We start from the raw sequence: 21,272 nt of genomic DNA on the forward strand, positions 1-21,272 counted from the left end.
GAATTCGATAACCTAGAGGATGCAGTATATATAAAAATATAACAGCCTAGAGACGAAGGAAAGTATGAAACATTGGGGATTAAGTAATTCAATCTGGCTGGAGTGTAACGTAGAAAAAAGCAAGAGTTACAATTCAAGGTCAGAGGTGGAAGCAGAGATAAGGTCTTCTTGAAGAGCCATGAATTCCAGCTAAGGATTTTGGACTCAGCTGAGGATTTGGGATCTTGGGACAATAGGGCCATTAAGGAATTTTAATGGAAGGAACCATGTGGTGGGATTTGCCATTTAGAGAGATCCTTCTGATTGTGGTGTGAGAGCAGATCATTAGGGTGAAACCAGGGGCAAGAGACCAGGTGAGAGACAGCGGCCTGAACCCCAGTGAGAGTAGTAGGAACAGACAGAATTGGACAAATCCAGAAGTCAAAGAAGAAAAAAATGACAACATGCACATGGAAGTTGGTACTCAGGAGACATGAGGTCCGAAGCCAGCAGGCAAATGAAAGCCAAGACAACGCAGAAAATGTAGACAATTCTTTCCATTCCTCAGCTGCGAATTAATGAGCAGAGAGCTAGACTGACAGGCTGGAGGCGGGGTGGGGTGGACACGGAGAGAAGGGAGGTGAGGCTGTGAGGAGAACACTGAAGGTGGAGATGGGAGAAAGGAGACTTTCATAACTGAACCGGAAAGTTCAGAACTACCATTTGGGATTTGTGGTCAGAAAGAGCTTCAAAATAGCGCCTCTTCACAAAGAATTGGGGGCGAACTGCACATTCAGGAACAATCTTTGGGGTCCACAGCAGTGGAGTCCCAGGGATGGGTGGTCTGGGAGAATGCCCACTCCGGTTCCAGGGGGGCTGCGAAAGATCCCCTGAATACTCCTGATTCTCTGCCCCACCACTGGCTAATGTGGGCTGAAATGCCACTGGTGGACTGGGACAAACCCCCGGGAGGCAGTGTCCACATCTCCGTAGGGTTCCTACGATTCTTGGGGGGGTCGACAGGAAGAGAACCCCAGATCACAGCAAATTGGAAGAAACTGGGAAAATAAAACTCCGAAGTCAAACTTCCCAGTGTCCAGTCCACATCTCCTTTTTCCCAGGCTGGACTCAATAAGCCAAGAAGCATGGACAACCTGGAGGGAGTGAGGGCCAGGCATGCGAGGGTCAGTGAGCGTCTCACATCTGATCTCCAAACCCAGGGGAGACTGCATTGCCTAGAACTTATTCCTCTTCTCCATACATATGTTGACTCTTCCCTTCGGCCCCTTCCTCCCCCTCCATGAGGGTGCCCACACAGCCTATAGAGCCGAGCTCAGCTTCCCCTCTGGACAATCTTCCCCGTCCCCTCCGGGCACAGTCGGTCTCCCCACATGGCCTCAGCCTGTCCCACGGGCTTCTAGGCCTGTCTCCCCTTTCAGATCTCTGAGTGCCTCTGAGAGCCACAAAGTGAATAAACGAATCAATGAATGACTACCAAATGCACACCCATAGTCACACACACACGTAATTAGCAGTTTTCTTTATATAAGACTGTTGTAGGGACCCCCTGAGGTAAGTAGGGCTTATTCTATTCGCATGTCTTTGAGTGTGAAAACACACTTGTGGGTGGGACCCACACAAACCAATTCCTGAGCCTGCCACAGCTTGTCTGTGGGATCCCACACTGGGCTCCCTGCGGACTTGAGCGAGCCACGGCTCCCGGCGAGCTGCAAGCCACGTGAAGGGTCCCTGTCCTGCCTAAGTGGTCTCTCGCTTTGTTGTCCCCATCCCCAGGGAAGGCTGCCAGTGCGCTGGATGGCGATCGAGTCGCTAAATTACAGCGTCTACACAACCAACAGTGACGTGTGAGTAAGCCTCTTATTACTGAGGGTTTTTTTTCCCCAGAAAAATATACATTTGACAGAAGTCTTAAAGAGAAGCAAGACTATCATGGTCCTCTGCAGAAGAAAGCTAATCCATAAGCCCAGGGAGGAAATTCATAGGCTCCGTGAGCCCAGAGTGGACAGATTTCCAGGTGTAGCATCAGTGGCGGCAAGCTTTGGCTTTCCTTCCGCATGTCGAAAAGAAGGGCTGAATTCTTCATCCTCAGAGGAGCGAGGGGCACACCTGCCTTCCCGTGGCTCCACCTCCCAGACTGACCTGGGTACACAGGACCCAGATCAGGAGGGAGTCAGAAAAGCTGCTGAGGGTCGGAGGCGGCAGCGACAGAAGGAAGGCCACACAGGGAGACCTCTCTGCTTGCCACCTGCAGTGAGAAGTCTCAGGCTGGCCAGGGAAGGAAGGGTTGGGACTGAAACTTAGGCCATCTTGCCCACACCACCTATTTTCAGGGGGAAAAACTGAGGTCCAGGGGGTTGAGGTGACTTGTCCAGGGGGTTTTGCTTATGCCTGGGGGGGGGGGGGGGGGCGGGGCTGGCAATTACTGTGTCCTCACTGTGTACGAGGTGCCTTTAATATGTTATCTCACGTCATCTCTGTGTAACTCTGAGGCAGAAATTGCTGTCCCCACATTCAGAAGAACATACTAAGAGGCCTCAAGACATTGGGTAACTCGTCCCAGGTCGCACGAGTATTAGGTGGCAGAGATGGGATTGAACTCAGATCTGTCCAGCTTAGAATCTCGCCTGCTTTCCACAGAGCACCTCGCATGCTCTGCCTCCCGTGAGTGGGGGCTCTCGCAGAGCTGACATGAGTCCCCTGTTACCATCCTTCCATTGGCCCAGGAGGAGATAACACACGCAGTGTGCAAGGCCCTATCCTAGCGAGCAGATAGTGACATTTCCTTTTCTGACAAGGAGTCAGCCATGTGGCTTTGGGGGAGAACACTGACGGGTCCCCCTGTTTGCTGATGATTGGTTTCCCTGTTGTCCCGTCTGCAGATGGTCCTACGGAGTGTTACTGTGGGAGATCGTCAGCTTAGGTGAGTGTCCGTGTTTATCTACCAGGCGAGACTCGGCATGGCCTGTGCTCCCCTCTGTGTAATGCCACGGGTACCATGTGTTTGTGGGGCCACCAGCTGTGCCTTGGAAACGGAACCATCTGGGCTTCCATGTATAAATATCTTTATTCCCATGTTTCTTCTTCTATAAGCCCTGTATCTAATGTCATATTTAACACTAATAACCTGGTGGCCGTGAACTTTGTTGTAGGTTAATTGTCTCTGCTGTGCAGAGTTGGCACTGAGCTAGCACAAGTTTACTTTTCCCACTTGAAGATGGTACATTATGCAGCCATGAAAAGTCTCATTTTTGAAGGCCATTTAATCGTATGTGAAAATATACGAACCAGAAAACAGAAACATTTCCTATACACTATGATCCCAGTTTATGAATATTACACATTAAAAAACTGGAAGGACTACACAGAAAGGTAATAAAAGCTACTGTGGGGTTTTTTTTTCTTCATGCTTTTTTTTTTTTGTATTTTCCAAGTTTTCTACAATAACATGGGTTGCTTTTATAATTAAAACTGGGCAGCAACTCTTACAGATAAAATAGGAATTGCATAACATAACCATAGACTTCTCATTAGGAAAAAGATAGATTTCATTGGTCCAGTAGATGTGCTGTGTGGACAAACTTAGGGAGGGGGACCAGCACTTTGGGTAAGAAACCTGTGGTGGACGGTGGATCTTTCCACAGCCGGAAGGGCCACACTGTGGTGCAGGCTGTGGCCTGAGTCCAGCTTTGATGGGCAGTGGGCTTGCTCAGAGAGGAAAGACCACCCGGGGCTCGCCTGCCCTTGGCACACCCTGTCTTTCTCCCTGTCCTTGACTTTAGAGCCCCTGGGCGGGAAACACTGCCTTCCACCTGGGGGGCTTAGGGCAGCACCATTTCCTGTCTTCCAGGGGGCACCCCCTACTGCGGAATGACGTGTGCAGAACTCTACGAGAAGCTGCCCCAGGGCTACAGACTGGAGAAGCCCCTCAACTGTGATGACGAGGTGTAAGTCAGGCCTCGCCCTGGGGCTGTCTTATCTTAATTTTTTCCTCCTGTGTGTTTCTTGGTCAGACTGACTCTAATGAAGGAGTTATCTGATACGGACACATATACCCATACTTGTCTGTGAGCTCGCGCGCGCGCACACACACACACACACACACACACACACACAATGCCAAATAGCCAGGAAAAAAAGCTGGAAAAAAATAGCCAGAGAAAAGTTCTTTAAACCAAGTCTGTCATGCAATGGGCAGGGAATAACAGCTTTGCAGGCATAGAAATCCAGGAGGAATTTAAGGGGATGATTCTCGGGAAGGGTGAAATCAGGAAGTGCAACAAATGCAGAGAAGATCTGAACTAAGCTGATGAAATTATTCATGAAGAAGTAAATGTATGAAACCGCAAGACTAACCTTGAGGATGGAGGGGTTACATTAAGGAAGATGGACTTTTCTTCATCAATCCCGCCTCTGCGAGGATTATTTTCCAGGAGTAAGAATTGTTCCGAGGGGAAGAAGGATTCACTTCAGTGATACTGCCATTCCCAGAGCTGGCTGAGGGAGAAGCTGCCTAACTGGCACGATTTGGAGAATGGAAGAGTCTACATTGAGCAAATAACATATTGCCCGGACTGAGCCACTTCCGAGAGTGAGAGAGGATGCTATTAATTACGTAACTGGTGCAGGACACTCAAAGCTAGACCATCCTGGGTCCCACGCCCAGACATTCTGATTCTGTAGGTCTAGTGTAGGTCCCAGGGATCCAGGTTTTAACAATGCAAGTAGTTCCAGCCACATTTGGGAAAGTACTGCCTTAGACCAGTGCTCCCCAAACTATGTTCACGGAACATGCAAGATATACACACGATACAAGGGAAAAGGAGTTCTGTGGTCAATCACGTTTGAGAAGCTTCATGTGAAACCTGGTTAAAAAGGTTTTTTGTTTGTTTTTAATGGCAGGATTTCTCAACATTTCACTATGCTGCTCCCTAAGAGGGAGATGCAATAGGTGGCATTTTGCAAATTTATTTGAGCATGGACTCTTTTTTTTTTTTTAATGAAACACGAACATTTTGAGAGACGTAGTATCAAATGCTGCCCTAGAAACATACCTCAGTTCCTGCCAGACCATCAGAATAGCTCAGACCAAGATCCTGCAGGAGTCGTACCCAGGGTAGGCACCAGATCCGCCAGGAGAAGAAAGGGGGCTTGGATATGGAGGTGGGAGGCCTCACAGAAATTCCTAGATCTTCGTTTTGTCTTCTGCTGGCCAGGCGCAGTGACCATATGTTGCATCCCCACCCCCCACCCCACCCCACCCTGAATCACAGGTGTTATCTCTTTAACTCTTTGTTTTCAAAGGTATGATCTGATGAGGCAGTGCTGGCGGGAGAAGCCTTACGAGAGGCCTTCATTTGCCCAGATATTGGTGTCCTTAAATAGGATGTTAGAAGAGCGAAAGGTGAGTGTAGATTTCAAAGTGGGGGGCTCTTTCTGTGGAATTCCTCTTGTGCCCAGTGTGGTTAATAAAAAGTTGATAAAATTCAACAAGTTCTTCTGGGCGTAGTGTTAGGTATTACAGGGAGATGAAAGATGCGGCCTCCAACTTTGAGGAAGTTACAGTTTTGGAGGAGGTAAGATTGCTATACAAGATATAGTCATACATGGTAGAACAATATATGGAATTAGCCTATTGGAGCCAGAAGGAATCTTATCAGTCATATAGCCTGACCCTTTATGGATGAAGAAACAGAGATGGAAAGTGACTGGCCCAAGGACACACAGCCAGTAGACAACAGGTTACTATGGGGAGGGTCAGGAATTCTATAAAAATTGCTAGAAGGAAGTTGGCTCTACGTATCTGGGGTTAAAAGACAAATATGGGCTATGGAAATAGATTTGAGAAGTCATCAAAACCCAAGTGGTAATTAAAACAGAGATGTGGACGAGATCACACAGAGAGATATGAAGACGAGAGGCGGACAGGGAAAGGAGCCTTAGAGAATGGAACCATTTCAGGAGACACCATGGGAGACAATGAGAAAGAGAAGTTCAGAGACTGAGGAAAGCGAGAGAACGAAATCTTACTTGCAGAAGTCAGGGGATGCATTTTAGGAAGAAAGTTGTCAGATACAATACAGGGCTTGAGGACAGAAGAACGTCCCGAATTATCTAGTGTTTGAAGTGTAGCAAGCTAAGGAAACAAGGTTTTACCGTGACTGCCCTGAGGGGGGCAGCACTAAGGCAGCCTGTGTCTGAACCACTCTTGCTGTCCTAGACCTACGTGAACACCACGCTGTATGAGAAGTTCACCTACGCAGGAATCGACTGCTCTGCTGAGGAAGCAGCCTAGACAGACCATCTTCATCGCGATATTCTGTTCCCCTTCACTGGCATGACAGACCCTGGATACCTTGATGCCAAGAAAGCAAGCAAGCAAGCCCTTGCCAAGAGAGGTGACATAGTATATAGAAGTGTATATATATTGCTGTGTGTCTGGACTTCCACCACAAAAACCCCCGTGCGTGAACCTATAGTACACTCTAACTCCAATAGGACTGTATATACTGTTTTGAGTAAGAATGTGCTGAAATCAGAATGCCTGTTTGTGGTTTCATATGCAATAATATATTTTTCTAAAAGTGTGGACTTTACAGGAAGGTGTGAGAGTACAATTACTGTAATGCATGACTCATTATTGTCCTAGATATTTTTGATATTTACCTTTATATTGAGTGCTATAAAATGGGTTGCTGTGTAGCACTAAAATATTGTGAATAAACCTAACACTGACCCTGATAGGACAGATGAGAAAGGTGGGGGAAATGTATGCGTTCTAACAGGACACAGGTTAACGCTGAAGAAACTGAAAAACCCGAGCGAGGTAAAAGAGATTCTTCTATCTATAAACGTTCTCCCTCACCTGCTGAAGCCATCCCACTTGCATTTGGTTCTTTGACAACTTTGTCATGTGGTTCCAGAGCCCACAAGTCAACGCAGAATGACTAACATTTAAAAATAGACTGACATCTCAGTCCTTAGAAGCCCAAGAGCCTTTGGAGAAGTATAAATAAGTTTAATAGATAAATTAATGGGAATTAGTTTTAATTTCTCTGGTAACAATGATTTGTGTATTTTAAGAAATTAGTAAGCCTGGAATTACATTTGGGAGACATGTGACATTTATCAAATTAACATTCTTACATGTATTGCACATTGTAAAAAGTTTTAGTTTTGATCGAGTGTGAGCTTCCCATTTATACTGTAGGCACATGTTGCACTGAAATCATATAGTGAGTGAATAAATGTCTTGCCTACCCACTTTCCGTCCAGGAATCTCACAGGTATTGCCAAATGTCTTTAATACACTCTATGGAAAAACACCTTAAATTATCATCCTCTAACTTGTCAGTAATACGCAGGTAGAGCAGCTGGTGGGTATACGCCACCAGACATGGTAATCAAGCTCACAAGGCTGGAAACATCTTCCAGAAGTGTTCTCCTGTCTAGTCCATTTTCTTGCACCAGGGCGGCACAGCTCGGTGGTGTGCCAATGTGAACTGAGGGCTTAGAATTGGGATCCCTTTTAACTGTGTTACAATGTTAAATAGTTCAACATACCGCATAAAGTTTCATATTCCTGCCATATAACCAAACTGATGTGCTCAGAAACAATGACCATGAAACTGAATTTATCCCGTGCGTTCTTTATTCACAACCGCGTATTCAAGCAGAGACAGAGCGGAAGCAGGGCTGCTGGCGGACCATTTATGTAACCGACTAAGTGGAAACTCAATGAAGAGCCATTGAAAATAGGTCCAAATATATATATGAGTTACTTTTGCTTGTTACTCAGATGTTGTGACGATACTCCTGACAACTCCTATTTGCACATAGATGGAACTGAACGAGAGCAAGGATGATCTAAAGATGTAGATAATGTTTCCAAATTTTGGCTATGGCTTTGGAATGCGTGGTAAGTTTTTTCTATAATAGTTTGGCCTTCTTGAGTATACCTTATTTAAAAATCACATCATTATGAATTGTTCTCACATCAAATACGTAACAAGAGAGATGGCTAAGAAGTACTTGGGGTAGGAAGAAAAAGGTATTCAGTGATCATTAAGATTTATTTGTAAATTCACAATTCAAGGCAGCCAACGTGCGGTATGTTTATTGAGAGCATACTGTCACAATCAACTGTCAGAAGGCAACTAATTCACTCCTGGCACAAAGGCCACACGATTGATTCCTCTGTGACTTATCTGTTCCACTGGGAAAGAGACCTCTGCAGTTCTGTAGCATGTCAGCAGCATTAAGTTGAAAAGTCATGGACTTTCACTCAAAGGCAAGACTCAAACTGAATCAAGCCATGTAGTTTCCACATTACCAAGGAGCAATTAAGATAGAAAGAACCAACCCCTGAAAGGATTAGTCAATTCAACTACTGGGAATACAGATTAGAATTTAGTGTGTTTAGAAGATCCATAGGACACTGCCTTTAAAAAAAATATCGGTGGGGGCTGGGCCCATGGTGTAGTGGTTAAGTTCAGTGCTCTCTGCTTCGGCAGCCTGGATTCGCGGGTTCGGATCCCAAGAGTGGACCTACCCCACTCATCAGCCATGCTATGGCAGTGACCACATACAAAATAGAGGAAGACTGGTACAGATGTTAGCTGAGGGTTAATCCTCCTCAAGAAAAAAAAGAGGAAGATTGGGGCTGGCCCTGTGAAGTAGTGGTTAAGTTTGCACGCTCTGCTTCAGCAGCCTGGGGTTTGCAGGTTCAGATCCCAGGTGCAGACCTATGCACCACTTATCAAGTCAGGCTGTGGCAGGCATCCTACATATGAAAAATAGAGGAAGACAGGCACAGATGTTAGCTCAGGGCTAATCTTCCTCAGCAAAAAAAAAAAAAAAAAAAAAGGTGAGTTGTTGATATAAATTAAAATCAAGTAACAGTACATCAGTTAGAATAAACACACATTACACAATAGCCAAATGACCAAAACCTTTATGTTAACAGAGTGCATTGAACATTTTACATTTACTTCCATATATTTTGTGAAGAAAACTTCTATTTATATATAGGAGATCTAAAGAAAACTGTTACAATTTTGTTAGGTAAAAATGTTTTTAACTCCAAGCAGTATGATGGTTTTAGGGATTCAGAGAAAGAAATAGAAGTAACCTGAGAAATGACCTTTGTGAAGGTCATGGACCCATTACTTCAACTTTAACCATCTTGCACTGTTATTCACACACTCCCCACGAAGATGAGTGGAAAAGTCCACCGAACTTATTCCTCCCCCCACCCCCAGTCACAACTTCAGAAATTGCTGTGGAAATTTAACCTTTAAAATGTAATAAAATAAACCTCAACAGTGTTTTTTCTCTTCCTCTTCTCTTTGAAAGCGTCAAGAAACCTCAGACCTTTATAGACCAAACTCCACGGCCAGCACCGGAGGCCAGAGGAGTCCCTGAGGCCACAGTTCAGAGGTTTAAGATATTCTTGGGCAAAGTGATTACTTCTTCCCTTTCAGGTCTTCCTTGACCTTCCGGAGGACCAGTTCCATGCAGGCAGTTGCATTTTCACTGGAATCGTGACCTCCAAATAGTCCAGAATATAAAACAATGCATTAGACATACGAAGACTGTATCTGGCATGTTACCCTGGGATGTTCTCAAGACGAGGCCTTGAGTTTATGTTGATAACACAATTGACACTGGCTACTTACCAAAATATGATTATTGAACACCTATAACAACCGCTAATGGCTGCTTTATAAGTGTTTACATAAATCTAGATTAACAAACATCTCCCATTTTCTGTGTAGCCTGTCCTCAGTCCCATTGTCACTATCTTGCTGTGAGTGGATAGCACATCAGTATCTTTTCCACGGATCTCTTTTCCAGGGACATATAACAACAAACTGCCAGGTATCACTAAAGGACACAGACAGGCAAGAAGCCAGAAATAGGGGATGCCAGAAAAAGTACTCCTCTCTAAGCAAATAAATGACCTTAGGTACAAAATTACATGGTTTTAAAAAGTAGATGAAATTTACCCAAAATATAAAGCCTACAGTTCTGGTGAGAATAATAAATAATGTCTGAGATTAAGTGAATAAAGTCATATGGTCAACACTTCTAAAATGGTATCCTATTTTTCTTTATTTGTGTTATTCTGAAGAAACGATGGTATGATATAATTTTTGGAAGATTTTGTTTTATATAGTCTATTTTTTTGTTAGGTGAAATATTTTTGCGGCCATAATTCAAGATTATTTTCAATAGAACACATTACAAATTTCATAATAGAATTTTGCGGGAATTCTTTGAGATATGGATATTTTTTAACGAAGCAGATAATGTAAATTATAGACCCTCTGCAAGATGGTATTAGTGTCTAATAGACACAGAATGAAAGAATAAAGACCATGGGGTAAAATCTGAATTGTGTACAATTAATGACATGATACAGAACCATCCCATATCGTAAGTATCTTTAGAAACATATAGCATTATAATTTTAACATGCTCAAAATTAACTTTCTTTTCTGTCTTGTGCAGAACAGGGGCCCCTATGGCTATGCACAAATGTATGGAGTAACGAACCTCCACTCCAAGCCAGACGCTGGTAACTTGTGCACATGGCAATGCTACTAACAGGGTAGTTGGTGGCTGTACTTGATTCACTTGTTTAATGTTGGGTATTTTTCATCAGAAAAACCAAAAAGAAACAAAAGGTTCTGAGAATGAGATATGTTAATGCGGTATAAAGCAAGTGCATGCATAATAAATCTATTAAATTTGAGCTATGCGTCTCCTAACACAACACACACACACACACACACTCTCTTCACTCTGCATGAGATAACCTGGACCCAATCAATTTTAGAATCTCATTTGGTTTAAGGAAAAGCACCTATGAAAAGAGGTATTCAGCAAAATTTGGAATGGAGTTAGATCTCCCGCCAACAAAAGTGTTATACATGAATCCAAAGGCTAGGCAACCTGCTGAACGATTGTCTGGGCACCATTCTCAGTGTCAGAGCTGTTTTGATGCCTGTGGAACAGCCCAGACTATACCAGGTGGTGGGCATGTAATGCTTTTTACACAAGCAGGTGCTTTAGGGTTCTTCATCCTAGGAGAAAACCCACAGAGGGAACCTACTCTAAGCATTTCAGACAGCAGAACTTCACCATGGAGCTCTCGATTTGTTCAGTCAAGTCAGACTTAGGATCCTGATATTAATCACGAGCAAGCGGCTCTTACCATCCTCCTGAATGATTCTCTGCAGGTAGTCAGCCACTAGACTCTTAAGGGATCTCTTGTGAGGCAAGCCCAGCCGATGAGGAAACAGAACTGTGGTGTCCATGACTGACGTATGAATTAACTGTCAAATGAAAGAGAGAAACCTATCAGAAATTCTTGCAAAGCGTAAGGATACTGACAGCAGCAACCATAACTGCAGCTGCAGTAACTATGCGACAACAGCAAGTAACAGGGCAGTCGCGATCAATCAGTAACTGAGCACTTTACCTGGGTTATCGCACTACAACTTGAAGAGTGACCTAATGAGGAAGGTATCTTATTGTCCCTTTCTACAGCCAAGGAAACCGAGGCTTTGAGAGTTTAAGAAAGTTGCCTAAGGTGAGTTAGTAGACTAAAACGGAAAGCAAATCTATGCAGTCTGACTTCCGGATCCACTTTCCTACCGTGAGACACCACCAGGGGGCAGCAGGGGTGCAGGGAGGTTCCAACAGACTTGAGCCAGGCAACTCCCACTGGTGGCTCAGCTGATGGGGGCAAAGCTCTCACGTTTCGGTCCTAACACGTTTCAGTGGTTTAGTTGTCTATCTCCGGGAAGTTGCACAGGCAAGGGCGCAGTCCCATCTAGGTCCACATCTCCTGTGCTTACACAGGGAAGAAGGTGACTACATCTTGACTGCAGTCTGATAAAGCGGGAAATACGTACAATAGCTGGGGGAAGGGGGGTCAGATAATCCAGAGCCTAGAACGTCAGGTGTCAGCTGGAGTCCTCATTAGGAGAGCTGTGTTTTGAAAAAGCATTAAAGATTAGCCTCAGGACAAGAGTAATTTAAACACTGATGGAGAACTGAGGAGCTCAAAATTTAATGTTTAGCACCTACTCTGCATATCCATAAGCACTTTAAATTGTCATTTAATGTGTCACCCTCCACCTAGCCACCGGTTCCTGGCTGCAGGGTATTGATTATATAAAAGAAGGTAGTAACAGAAATAGAGAAAAATAGGAAAATCCAAGAGTTATCGGGCCGAAGAAACAAACTAATGGCAACGAATGGAGAAATGAATGGTTTGAAATTTCCTGGTGTGAGAGGCAAAATAGAATGGTTCCTGGAAAATGAGAGGAAAGTGAGGATGACAGGTTCAGTTTGAGACGTAATGTCTCTGAGGTGACAGAAGTACATCCCTGAGACCCTTTCTTACAGAAAGCTTATGTCCTCAGCCCTCTTTTCCCATAGTTTGGTAGGATCTGGATGGAAGCACATTCCAGTCTTATCTGTCACCTGCAGAGACAACACTGCTATTTGAAACAGCTATCTATACTTTGGATACCAGCTCTACAGAAAAAAAGGCTGGCCGTCACCTATGAAAATAAATGGCCTGACCTGTATTCTTGCACTGAAGTGGAACCAGCCCTTCTCTGCATGCAGGTAAGTCCTAGGGGTGGCCGAAACAATACTCAGTAAAGGTCGCCAAAGTTTTAGAGCTGTGCTGTGCAACGTGGTAGACACGAGCCACCTATGGCTATTTAAGCAAAATTAAAAATCTTAGTCACTTAAGACATATTTCACATGCTCGACAGCCCCAAGTGGATAGTGTCTACCATAGTGGATAGTGAAAATATAGAATAGAAAGTCCTAATCAATAGGACTGTTCTAGAACAGAAAGGGCCACCAAATTCTTAAAGAGCCAGACTGTGAATATTGTAGGCTTGCAGGGCACACAGTCTCTGTCACAACCAATCAACAAGGCCATCGTAGTGTGAAAGCAGCTACAGAAAATACATAAATGAATGGATGCGGTGGCTTTGTTCCAATGAAAATATTTGTAAAAACAGGTGGCTGGCATGGGCCATAGTGTGCTGACTCCTATTCTAAAACACAGAGCAAGAAATAGACAATTTTAATCTGGAGTATATTAAGGGGAAGATTTTTAAGTCTATCAGGCCAAGAAAATGAACATGACATTTGATTTTGAGCCTACCTATAAAGCGCTACCCAATTTAATGTGAAAAAGTACCTCCAAGTATGTGAATAAAATAATCTATTGACTAAACTTAGTCTTACTCATTTGAATATTAAAAGTTTGTCTAAACAGTGATTTTGGTTTTATCCTAATTGCCGATGGACTGCATCAGCAGAAGGATCAGCTCCTTCTGATCTGGATGAGCCAAATGGTTTTAGAGATCTTCTACTGCTTCTGGTGTGTGACAACTGGACATGTCATCAGCACAGACAACAATTCTTGTCTTCTTGGTTAATAGGGCAAATTAAGCATCAATGATAACACAATGATAATGACTACCAATACAACACATATAGTTTTGCAAAAACAGGAGCCTATAATTCTTTACCTTAAGAGCATACAGACTGTGTTCAAAGCTATGTCCAATTAGTACAGGGTCGGTACTGAACAGGTTCAACAAGACGGCTTGCACATCACGGATTGATGTTTTAGCGTTCAAGGCACCTTCCCCCACTCCAGAAAACCTACCCCAATAAGACACATAACGCGTATAAGTAAAGAATGTAACTCAGTGGATGTCATCAGTTAGAAACCATGACTGACCAAACATGACAAACATTTGCTGAAGAAAACAAAGATCTTACTTGTATGACTTACTTGTATGACATCAACTACCCCATTACTAGGTTATCATGATAACTGAGTAAAACATAATTTGGATCAATAATGTGAGGCTGAGGGGGAGACATTACTACAAGTTCATAGAGTTCCTTTTGAACTCTGATCTCTGTATAATCTGAGTTTTGTCAAGTACAATTAAGTTGCCTATCTCCCATTAAGGAAGCCTGAAGATGGACTGTGGGAACCATGCAGAGCAGATGGAACCCCAGGCGATGACCTAAGTTTGACCTGTGTGATGACTCTGCCGTTTAATATATTTGATTTTTCAGCAAGTTATTTAACCTTCTGGTTTCTATCTTCTCATCTGTAAAGTAGGGTTAATTAGGAATCTTAACGTTTTATGAGAACCCAATGAAAATACATGCAAGAAACTGACTATTCCAGTGGCTTTCCTGGAGCACTACTAAATAAGTGTTCAGAAACATGACTCTTGCAGCGTTTCACTGCAATTTACGAGAAAAGCAAGAGATCAAAATAATGCAAAGATATTTTCAACTTAAACTACATGTTGATATTATTGTCTCCTGTAAGGAGCAAAAGATACCCGATTCCATCATCTGGCTTAGTTAGGGCATATGATACATAGTTAATCACATATTTGGATTAAGAGGAAATTATCATGGATGGAGTACTTGGGTTTATTTTCAACATTTTTTTTAAAAATGCAACATGAGGCCTGCCAAGTGGCATAGCTGTTAAGTTCACAGGCTCTGCTTTGGGGGCCCAGGGTTTGTGAGTTCAGATCCTGGGTGCAGACCTAGCACCACTCATAGAGCCATGCTGTGGCAGCGTCCCACATAAAGTAGAGGAAGATTGGCACAGATGTTAGCTCAGAGCCAGTCTTCCTCACACACACACACACACACACACACAAAGCACAATGCATTGAAGCCATTTTTTTTTTTTAAGGTTCAAACGTTCTTTTATTTATAATGCAAGCCCTTCAGTTATCATTTTGCCACTATGAACTATCAATAATTACCAAAGTATTTCCTGACTCGTTCCAAAAAGGAGTTAGGGAAGATGCAATTAAACCAGTAAGAGTAAAATAACTTTAAATATAGTATTGTTATATTTGTTAGTTGTACCTCAATAAAGCTGAAACAAAAAGTACAATAGATGAGGCTGTTAGGATATAGCCAAAATGAGTAGGAAAAAAATCAAATGAGGTCAGGAGAGAGAATAGTACATAAAATACATTTTCTGAGAACTGCAGCCTTTACTGTTTTCATGACTACAACAATTTTTCTGAACTGTGAGGGAATTTAGGTTAAAAGAATGTTGTTAACGGAATTCTCTATAATTATTCTCAATATTTATCATCAAAACAACTTTTAATTTACATGGCCACCTTGCTTTATTGTGTTCTAAAATTACAGACATAGACATATTATATAAAATGTATTATATACACCATATATAATGTGTGTATATGATACATATATGTGTGTACAAGTCATGTTTATATATACATATATAAAAACAAGTCATATTTTAAGTGCCATTGGAGAGTTTGTCATTTAAAGAAAATTGAGCAATAAATATAGTCACACCAGTAATAAACACTTCTAAATTTTCACTCCAGAATAAGATCAGTGCCTTCGATTTTACATTAAAATAAACATATAAACATATCATGTCATATGGCTCAAACGCCTTTAGGAAACAAATTTAAATTGATCAGTGATATCACTGGTGTTTCATAGGAGGTTTTTAAAAATTAAACCCATATCTATATCGTACCATCTCACGTTAGCACAGAGTTTGGATCAGAAATATGTCATACCTTAATAATAATGATTAATAAAACAGAATGTGCACTGAAGCAGTATTCTGCATGCCACATCAAAGCTATGTATACTCGGGGACATGTCTACAAGATCACAGAAATTCTTACCTAAGGAAATAATAATATGGCATTTTTCAGAAGGAACCGATTAATGATTGAACTAATGAATGAATAAAATAACGTATTCAATATTTTTGCCCGTCTCTCTGGCCTCCCACTTACCACTTCAACACCATGAGGCCTGAGGCCTCGTCCCCTATTTAGGGTTGTAACCCAAGGCCTAAGATACTATCTGCGTAATTTCAGAAGGGACTCAATAAAATATGTTTTTGAATAAATTAAAGGAAAATAGTGTAACCTATGCTGAAAGCAGACTCAATAAAAGTACCCCAGCTAACACTTCACATAAACTATAAGTTGAATGTTCTACAGTCTCAAAAATAAACGCCTTTATATACGGCATACCTAGTGTTATAGTCAATGACTTCTTCATCTGGTTTCACGAATGTATCACAGACCACCTGGAGGCTGGGGTCAACCACTGTCACTCGAGTAAGTTCCAAACCTTTGGCTGTATAGCACTACAAAGGGGGAAATACTAAATTTGTATATCATATTGAGTAAATATATTCTCTTTTAACATCTGGGATATCTTAAAGGGATATTCTTAACTAGAGTGTACAATTTAATCCTATCATTCGGTTTGCTAACAAAAGCCAGTCTGTGGATATGACAGCCTTGTAAAGGATGTTCCAAGCTTTATTTCTTCCTTAATGTTTGTAATATTTCTGCTAGTAGAATAATTTCATTTTCTTGGCTTAGCTTTACAATTATTTTTATTAGACATCAGTGCTATTCAACAGAACCCTCTGTGATGCTGACATGTTCTCTTTCTGTGCTGTCCAATGTGGTAGCTACTAGCCACGTGTGGCTATTGTGTAATTGAAATATGGCTAGTGTGACTGAGGAACTGAATTTTTTTTTTTTTGAGGAAGATTAGCCCTGAGCTAACATCTGCCACCAATCCTCCTCTTTTTGCTGAAGAAGATTGGCCCTGAGCTAACATCCATGCCCATCTTCCTCTACTTTGTATGCAGGATGCCTGCCACAGCATGGCTTGGTAAGCAGGGCGTGTGTCCGCACCCAGGATCCGAACCAATGAACCCTGGGCCGCTGAAGCAGAACGAGTGAACTTAACTGCTGTGCCACCAGACTGGCCCCCAGGAACTGAATTTTTAATGTTAATTTACTTAAATTTAAATAGCCACATGTGGCTAGCAGCTACCACATTACACAATGAAGTTATAGAACTCGTTGAGTGAAAAAAGGAAAACCCCTACATAGCTATGTGAACCTGGCCTGGCAGAGGACAACATGGCAAGGATGCTTGATATCTAAGCCAGAAGCAGCCTACATTGTGTCCAGTTAAAGATCTAATCTTGAAAACTGAACACTGCCCTTCTGTATTTATTATAATTAAACAAACACTACAAATCTGCTTTCCAAATATACTACAGGGAATAAAATTTTAATTTTGTATGTCTTGTTAAAGACAACTGTTGGCAGGATGTTTGACACGTACAAAGCGCTTTCCCATATGTCAGTGGATCTGATTCTCACGGTCACTGTGGAGTTACGATTAACCCCGTAATTTACACATTAGAGCCAGGAGACTTGCCCAGGAGTCACAGCTGGTAAGTGGTGGAGCTTCCCAGGTCCCATGATTCCGAGTTCTGTTTTTTCTCTACTTTTTAGTACTGATTCTCATACAAAGAAAGATAAATCTCTACCAATATTTTACTGTCTCTATAAACAATAGTTTTTAAAATTTTAGCAAAGCTTTTATACTGATTTGAGAGATAACAGTAGTATTCATAACATTTTCCAGCATATAATATCAGCAATTTGGTGAGTAGAACCACCACAGGTTATATATAAAGAAAAATTAATAAATAAAAAGAGGGTCATGGACCAGCTCCTGGCTCCATCACTTACGAAGAACAGGAATTCTGCGCACTCACCTGTTTTCAGCTTCAACTGCTTCATCTGAAAATACGTGAACAACATCACACAGCTAGGTGGGACTGAGAGAGAAGTCTAGAAAAGTGCGGTGTACAACACAGAGCATTTCACCATCATTCGCTTGTAAATACTGCAATAAGATAAGATCTAAGACTGACGTACCACCTCACAATTCACAGCAAAAACACCGTGAGTGCCAGCACGGGGCGGGAACTTGACAGAAGTCTTCACAAAGCCCTCTAGGTTTTCTCTGTGGTTATGGACGTGAAGCTGAAATAAACATTGCCAAATGAACTACGGTACGTTTTTGCAAGAGCAATTAAGCTCATAAAAATGTCATCAACTGAAAATTAGCGAATTAATTCTTTCAAATGCTTATCGATCCCCAAGGTCTGTGCCGGCAGCAACTCTGGTTCTGAAAGCTGCAGCCCTCTGGGTGACAAGCCCTACCTTGGCAACCTGACACCCAGGGGATCCAAGGACATCTTCACAACGGCTGTACCGAGATTTAAGCCACCGCGGACTGCAAACCAACCGAAAAATAAAAATAAAAACAAGCAGGTTTACAAGGCAGGGAGGCTAACTCCCAAAGCATGTGTCTTATCCTACCTTCAAAGAGCTTTAAGGACTCCACTGTGCAAGTGACCTGCTGTTACTTAGATATCACACAACGAACAGGAAAATGGACCCTGGAGGCAGAGTCCTTAGGGGTTGCATTTTGAAGGTGAATTACAATTACCCCATGTCCTATACACCTTTCATCTCCTTTGTCCTCTCTTTCCTCCATCATTTGCCATGGTCCCTCAGCTCCCCTCTGGTGTCACTTCTTTATCCTGTTTTGACTACACTTCAACCATCCTCTCAACATCATCTACTCCCTACCCTTTTCTCTCTGCTAGAGCCTTCTGGATGACCAGCTCCAACGACTACCTTCTCCTTTTCTGTATCTGAGTTGTGGATCTGACCCAAGAAACATTACCCAGTGATGGAGACTGAGGGCACAACACAGATGTTGTGTCCAACCTTGGCTGGATCTCCAAAATCCTGACTCCTCCTTCTTTTGCATCCTCACCCAGGCACTTTGCCTTTTCACAGCAATAATCCCAAGCCTTCAATTCTCTTTTCTTACCCCACTCCCATCTCCTATCTCATCTGTACCCTTACCTGCCCTGAGCCCTTCTTGCCTATGGCCCAAGGTCATGTTCTCCCAACCGCTCCCTAATAAACTGCTCTGCCTTCAGTGGTTTCCGCATCAATTTTCCTATAAAACGTGGTTAGACTGATCTTCCCAAAGTGCACTGTCATTATATCACTTTCCTCAAGTGGTTCACTTGTACATTACTGATCAAATGCAAATTTCTCGGGCTGGCGCTGAAGGCTCTTGCTTTACCTGTCTTTTATTACTCACCCAATCTTAGCATCACAGAGCTTTATCTTACCTCTCCTGTGATGAGAAAGGGAGACACAGAACGAGTATTAACAGAGCATTCGTTATATGCCAGGAATCTGACAGGTCAGCTTACTGAACTGCCGCAGAAAGCTCATCCTATGAACATGGTAACAAAAGCTCAGGGAGCTCAGGTAACTTGCCCAATGTCTCAGAGAAAGCAGTTGGCAAAACAGCCCCAAATCTCAGGTCTGCTGGCGCCTAAGTCCCCATTCTGTTCATTACGCTGCGTGGTCTCGTTAGCCCAACTGGTCCGTCTGCTGTGCTTCTTCAGGCTCTTCCTTCTCTGTTCTTCTCCTTCGGAATTCGCAGTCCCTGATGCTCCAAAACTAAGCCCTCCATACTTTAAACACTCAGGTCAAACTCGCCTGATTTACGTTACTACATTATTTATTCACGTTATCTATTCTGTCATTCAATTGTACCCACTCTTCCTCTCTATTTCCTTTGTCCTGCTTTATTTTCTTCACTGCATTTATTACAATATCATCCATATTCATGTCTATATCTACATCAATCATTCATCTGTCCACCCATCTATCCAAATGCTAATTGACGGCCTATGTATTAGGTACTATGTCAAGTGCTGGGGAGACAATGGAGAGGAAAAAAGATGGATGGTTCCTCCAAAAGCCTACAGTCTTTTGGAGAAGGCAGATAAATTACTAAACCATGACAAAATGTCGTTAGGTGCCATGAAAGAAGAGACAGGGAGCTGTGACAGAAGCGGGAGGACCTTATCTTAGACGGTGGGGCTGGGGAAGCGCTGTGAGGAGGCAATATCTAAGCAGAGACCTAAAGGATGAGAAGGAAGCAGCCACATGAAAAACAGAGGGAAAGAGGTAGGGCGGCTCCAGAAAGTTGGCTAGTGTTGGGTGAAGCTAACAAGACTAGAAGATAGGGGGGCAGAGGCCAAATTAGGCAGGGTCGACAAAGTAATTGAAAGGCTTTTTGTTGTTGTTTTGTTTTTTTGAGGAAGATCAGCCCTGAGCTAGCATCCGTGCCCATCTTCCTCTATTTTATATATGGGACGCCTGCCACAGCATGGCTTGATGGGTGCTGCACAGGTCCGCACCCGGGATCCAAACTGGTGAACCCTGGGCCGCCAAAGCAGAATGCACAAGCTTAACCACTGCACCACCAGGCTGGTCCCTAAGAGTTTTAATTAAAGCAGGGAGTTATGTGAACAGAAATGTGATGTAAAAAAAATCATTCTGGGGTTTGTTGGGTGAAAAACAGGGAGGGGGGTGGAGAGAGAAAAGGGCACAGTAGAAGCAGGGAGGCTGGGAAGGCGGACGCAGCAGCAACTGAGGACAGAGGCGAAGGTTTGGACCTGAGTGGTGGCAGCAGAGGTGGAGAAGAGACAGGGTCGGGATACATTTGTGAGGAAGAAAAATGAGACGTGCACGCTGCTTAGATGAAAGGGTGCCCAAAGGGGAGACGATGGTGGTGCCCAGGTTTTTTGTTTGAGTAGGAAAAACCCCAGCCAAGTGGACTGGAGGGAACTACTGTGCTGGAGAAGATGTGGCTGGCGGGGCAAGGAAGCAAGTGTGCTCTTCATTCAGTGCCGGGCAGGGGGCACGGAACTAAAGCCGTTAGCAGAGAAAGTATTACAATGCTGGCCTGTGGCAAGCAGGTGACATCAGGAGGCAGCTGATTGACTAGAGGTCTTAAAAAGGCAGAACTTTGAGAGTTCTTGGGCCACTGAGCTGCACGGGAAAGTGGTGGTGCTCAGAAGCAGGTGTTTGTAACTGAAACTTCAGCGTCCATCCCGTTTCTCTCTGCTGGACTGTATTTAACAAATAGATATTGAACTGAATACTTTATTCCACTTTTCTCTGAATAACATTGGTGCTGGCATGTCCAATAAATGAAACAGAACTACCAAATACCTGCCTTTACGACTCGACACTCGGCCGAAGTGGTAGTTACATTGGTCCACCCTGCCATGTCTGCCGATGGGAGCCACACCATGTATCTTCCCACATCGACAACATATCTTCTTAGAAGCTAAAACAGAACCGAAAGTAGAATTATTCATGAATAAATGGAGGAGAAAAGAAAAAGGGACCTGAACGCAGGGTCTTGCCTTGCATTCTTGATCCGTAGTGAGCACATGCCCAGTGAGACCCGAAGTAACAGCAACAGAGGATGACTCA

General features: G+C 43.1%; 2 protein-coding genes across 5 annotated transcripts in view; one reads left to right on the forward strand and one right to left on the reverse strand.

Annotated features, from left to right (window-relative positions):
- TEK (TEK receptor tyrosine kinase) overlaps positions 1–7,630 on the forward strand; it is a 104,332-nt gene extending 96,702 nt beyond the window's left edge. Inside the window, exons 19-23 of the mRNA XM_001497116.7 lie at positions 1,774–1,844; positions 2,880–2,920; positions 3,848–3,944; positions 5,302–5,401; positions 6,218–7,630. Of these exons, the coding sequence (XP_001497166.2) occupies positions 1,774–1,844; positions 2,880–2,920; positions 3,848–3,944; positions 5,302–5,401; positions 6,218–6,292 (384 nt within the window). The 3' untranslated portion in view covers positions 6,293–7,630. The remainder of the gene's footprint in view (positions 1–1,773; positions 1,845–2,879; positions 2,921–3,847; positions 3,945–5,301; positions 5,402–6,217) is intronic.
- A 1,302-nt stretch (positions 7,631–8,932) lies between these two features.
- LOC102150331 (putative exonuclease GOR) overlaps positions 8,933–21,272 on the reverse strand; it is a 33,220-nt gene continuing 20,880 nt past the window's right edge. For 3 of the 4 annotated variants that reach the window (XM_070248902.1, XM_070248903.1, XM_070248904.1), the window contains 6 exons: positions 21,010–21,123; positions 17,829–17,936; positions 16,110–16,225; positions 13,563–13,698; positions 11,216–11,336; positions 8,933–9,544 (listed from right to left, as the gene is read on the reverse strand). In XM_070248902.1, the coding sequence (XP_070105003.1) occupies positions 9,462–9,544; positions 11,216–11,336; positions 13,563–13,698; positions 16,110–16,225; positions 17,829–17,936; positions 21,010–21,123 (678 nt within the window). In that variant the 3' untranslated portion in view covers positions 8,933–9,461. Of the gene's footprint in view, positions 9,545–11,215; positions 11,337–13,562; positions 13,699–16,109; positions 16,226–17,828; positions 17,937–20,788; positions 21,124–21,272 lie in introns of those variants that run through there. The other variant, XM_070248901.1, reaches the window with a different exon arrangement.

Source organism: Equus caballus, chromosome 23 (genome assembly GCF_041296265.1).
Source record: "Equus caballus isolate H_3958 breed thoroughbred chromosome 23, TB-T2T, whole genome shotgun sequence".
Classification (NCBI taxonomy): Eukaryota; Metazoa; Chordata; class Mammalia; order Perissodactyla; family Equidae; genus Equus; species Equus caballus.